This window comes from Berghia stephanieae, chromosome 2 (genome assembly GCF_034508935.2).
Source record: "Berghia stephanieae isolate SIO BIC M18660-M18661 chromosome 2, UCSD_Bste_1.3, whole genome shotgun sequence".
Classification (NCBI taxonomy): domain Eukaryota; kingdom Metazoa; phylum Mollusca; class Gastropoda; order Nudibranchia; family Aeolidiidae; genus Berghia; species Berghia stephanieae.
Genome location: NC_088361.1, coordinates 77674210 through 77677037, shown reverse-complemented (window position 1 = coordinate 77677037; position 2828 = coordinate 77674210). Strand labels below are relative to the sequence as shown.

The 2828-nt window shown below is 39.7% G+C and overlaps 1 protein-coding gene across 1 annotated transcript; it reads left to right on the top strand.

Moving 5' to 3' along the window:
• Nucleotides 1-456: 456 nt before the first annotated feature.
• Nucleotides 457-771, top strand: LOC144964013 (uncharacterized). Its single transcript, XM_078897958.1, has one exon. It carries the CDS (start codon nt 457-459, stop codon nt 769-771), a length of 315 nt encoding a protein of 104 aa, XP_078754084.1.
• The last annotated feature ends 2057 nt before the right edge of the window (nt 772-2828 follow it).

Genomic DNA, 2828 nt, shown 5'->3' with positions numbered 1-2828 from the left:
CACCACTATCTATGTCTTTAAACTTAACACTTTAGTACTATCTGCCGAGTTGTCAGGACCTTAAAACCTATATAGAACAGGGTGAAAGAGGCACCAGGCGACTTTTGTATCTGGGGAAAACTACTTTACTCCTATTTGTCTTTACCTACTCGCCACTTCTCCTACTAAAAGGCGTCAGTCAGACAAGATTCTCGTCTGCCCCATGATTGATACTGGTCCCTTTGCTTGTGGGGAGAATGCTTTATCAACTGAGTTATCAGGTCCTAGTTTATGATTTACTGCATAATATCTACATCATGTTGCAATTACAGAAGACTGATATGAATTATCTAGCTTTAAATCATTTGAAATACTGATTATATATAGGCAATATTGTCAAAAAGTCACAACAAGAAGGCAATCATTCTATACGTAGACTTTAAGAAGGCCTTTGACTCGATACATCGCCCTACCATGATGAAAATCTTAAAAGCATATAGTATACCTCCTAAACTTCTCTCTGCTATTAAAAGAATATATGAGAACACACGGGCAAAGGTTATCTCTCCAGATGGTGAAACTGAGCTGTTTGAGATCAAAGCAGGGGTGCTTCAAGGTGATACATTAGCCCCCTATCTCTTTGCAATTGTCCTGGACTATGTGATGAGAAAGACCTACGCTGGCATGGAGAACGAGCTGGGCTTCACGCTACATAGACAAAGAAGTAGGCGCAATCCAGCTATGATTGTCACGGATCTAGATTTCGCAGATGATCTGGCTCTACTAAACTAGGAGATGGACCAGGCACAAGAAGTCCTCAACAGACTTGAAACTGAGGCTGAACGAGTAGGACTATGCTGTAATGCTAAGAAGACAGTATTCCAAACCTACAAGCAAGAAAGGCCAATTAGCATACAAGCAAAGAATGGAGAATGGTTGAAGGAAGTTGACAACTTCAAGTACCTAGGAGGTTGGACCCAAAGCAGTTCCTCTGATATTTCTGTCAGAAAAGCATTGGCTTGAAGTGCCTGTCACAAACTCAGGAAAATCTGGAGTTCAAACCTACAGAGGGAAATAAAGAAGAGACTGTTCCTGGCAACAGTAGAGTCAGTGCTTCTATATGGAGCAGCGACATGGACTCTTACAAAAGCCCTGGAGAAGCAACTGGACGGCTGCTACACCCGTATGCTGAGGATGGCCCTCAATATAAGCTGGAAAGAGCACATAACAAATGAAGAGCTCTACAATGACCTCCCCCCAGTGACCTCGAAGATCCAAAAGAGAAGACTGAGACTTGCGGGGCACTGCTGGAGACACAAGGAGGAGATTGCAAGCAGTCTTGTTCTATGGGAACCACCTGAGCGAACCAGAAGCAGAGGCAGGCAGAATAAAACCTACATTAACTGTCTGCTAGATGACACAGGAATGGACAACACCCAGGAGCTGCGTACGCTTATGGAGGACAGGACAGAATGGCAAAGACTTGTGGCTCATGTTGGGCGCCCCAAGGGGCTGCCTAAGTAAGTAAGTAAGTAAGTAAGTAAGTAAGTAAGTAAGTAAGTAAGTAAGTAAGTAAGTAAGTAAGTAAGTAAGTAATATTGTCAAATTAATAATGAATGTTGTTTATATACTTTCAAAAATGGTATGCATGAACGTTCGAGAATGGCTAAAGAACCGTTTGCTGCCTTCCCACGAAGCACCCGGCTGTATTGTATTGGACAAATCTACAATTCGGTGGCCCATGATCACCTCAAGGCTCCAACTTCGGTAGCTATAAAAGCTGATATGATTTCAGGCCTTCAATCAGACAACACTATATATTCTGACAATTTATCAAAGGGCTAACTTTTGTATACTACTTAGTGAAATGAAACAAACCAGAACGTTTTCAAAGCAGACTGTCTAATCAGGGAGTTTTGACACTGGGTTGAGTGATTTCCTCCATATCACTGTGAGCGCAATCCGGTCGCGATCATTTGGACCCAAGTAAAGGGAAAGATTGAGAGGAAGAGTACCAAATTTACTCTCACTGACGAGGCAATAAATGATATAACAAGGCGAGAACACTGGGAAAAGGCATGCCCCAACCCTCGCAAACTGGAGGAAAATTACATTTCACTGGATAGAGTGATGCCACGAAATCTTTCCGTAGTCGTTCCTTTTCTCCTTTTCATCATCAGAATGTGATGATTGACGTGTCCAGCATTTATTTGTTGTTGGTGGTGTTGTTGTTGTTGAACACGTGTACACATTTGTAGAAACACTGTATCATAAATTGATGAATTGATGAATTTCTACTTTTGACTAGTCTACATTAAGTATATGTCATTCTCAAGCTATTTCTCAAATTTTGCAATCTAAATAATATTGGAAGCGCATAAATTTCATTGTCATTTGTATTCAACAGAATTGTGTATTGATAGTTATAAAATGTAGATGTCTGATAGTTAAAGGATTGTCATTTGTCTCTTCATATTCAGATACTGTTCACGTTTCAATTAACCGACCATTCCAATTTAACGAATTGCTTCAAAATAGATAAGCGGAAAATTAATAATTTTGGTACTGTAAATCATCTATGACTTCCGATCCTTACCAGTTATCGAATTAACTATAGCTGTAATCCTTTTCTATTGTATTAAAATTCAAAAAAAAAAATAATTTAGGCAAATTGATTCAGAGGTTGATAAAAACGTTTGCAGCTGTGCATTGAGGGACAGCTGAGAAAAAGAAGAAAAACACGCGCCACCTATTAAAGATCTGACATTTGATATTAAAGATATGAATTTTCAGAATATTAATCGCCAATGTAGCAAGGAATTCTTTACAGCCCTTTAGAATCTCTGTTG

What these genes read in the sequence shown, in the direction of transcription:
- LOC144964013 (XM_078897958.1), top strand. Translation starts at nt 457, where the DNA reads ATGAAAATCTTAAAAGCATATAGTATACCTCCTAAACTTCTCTCTGCT.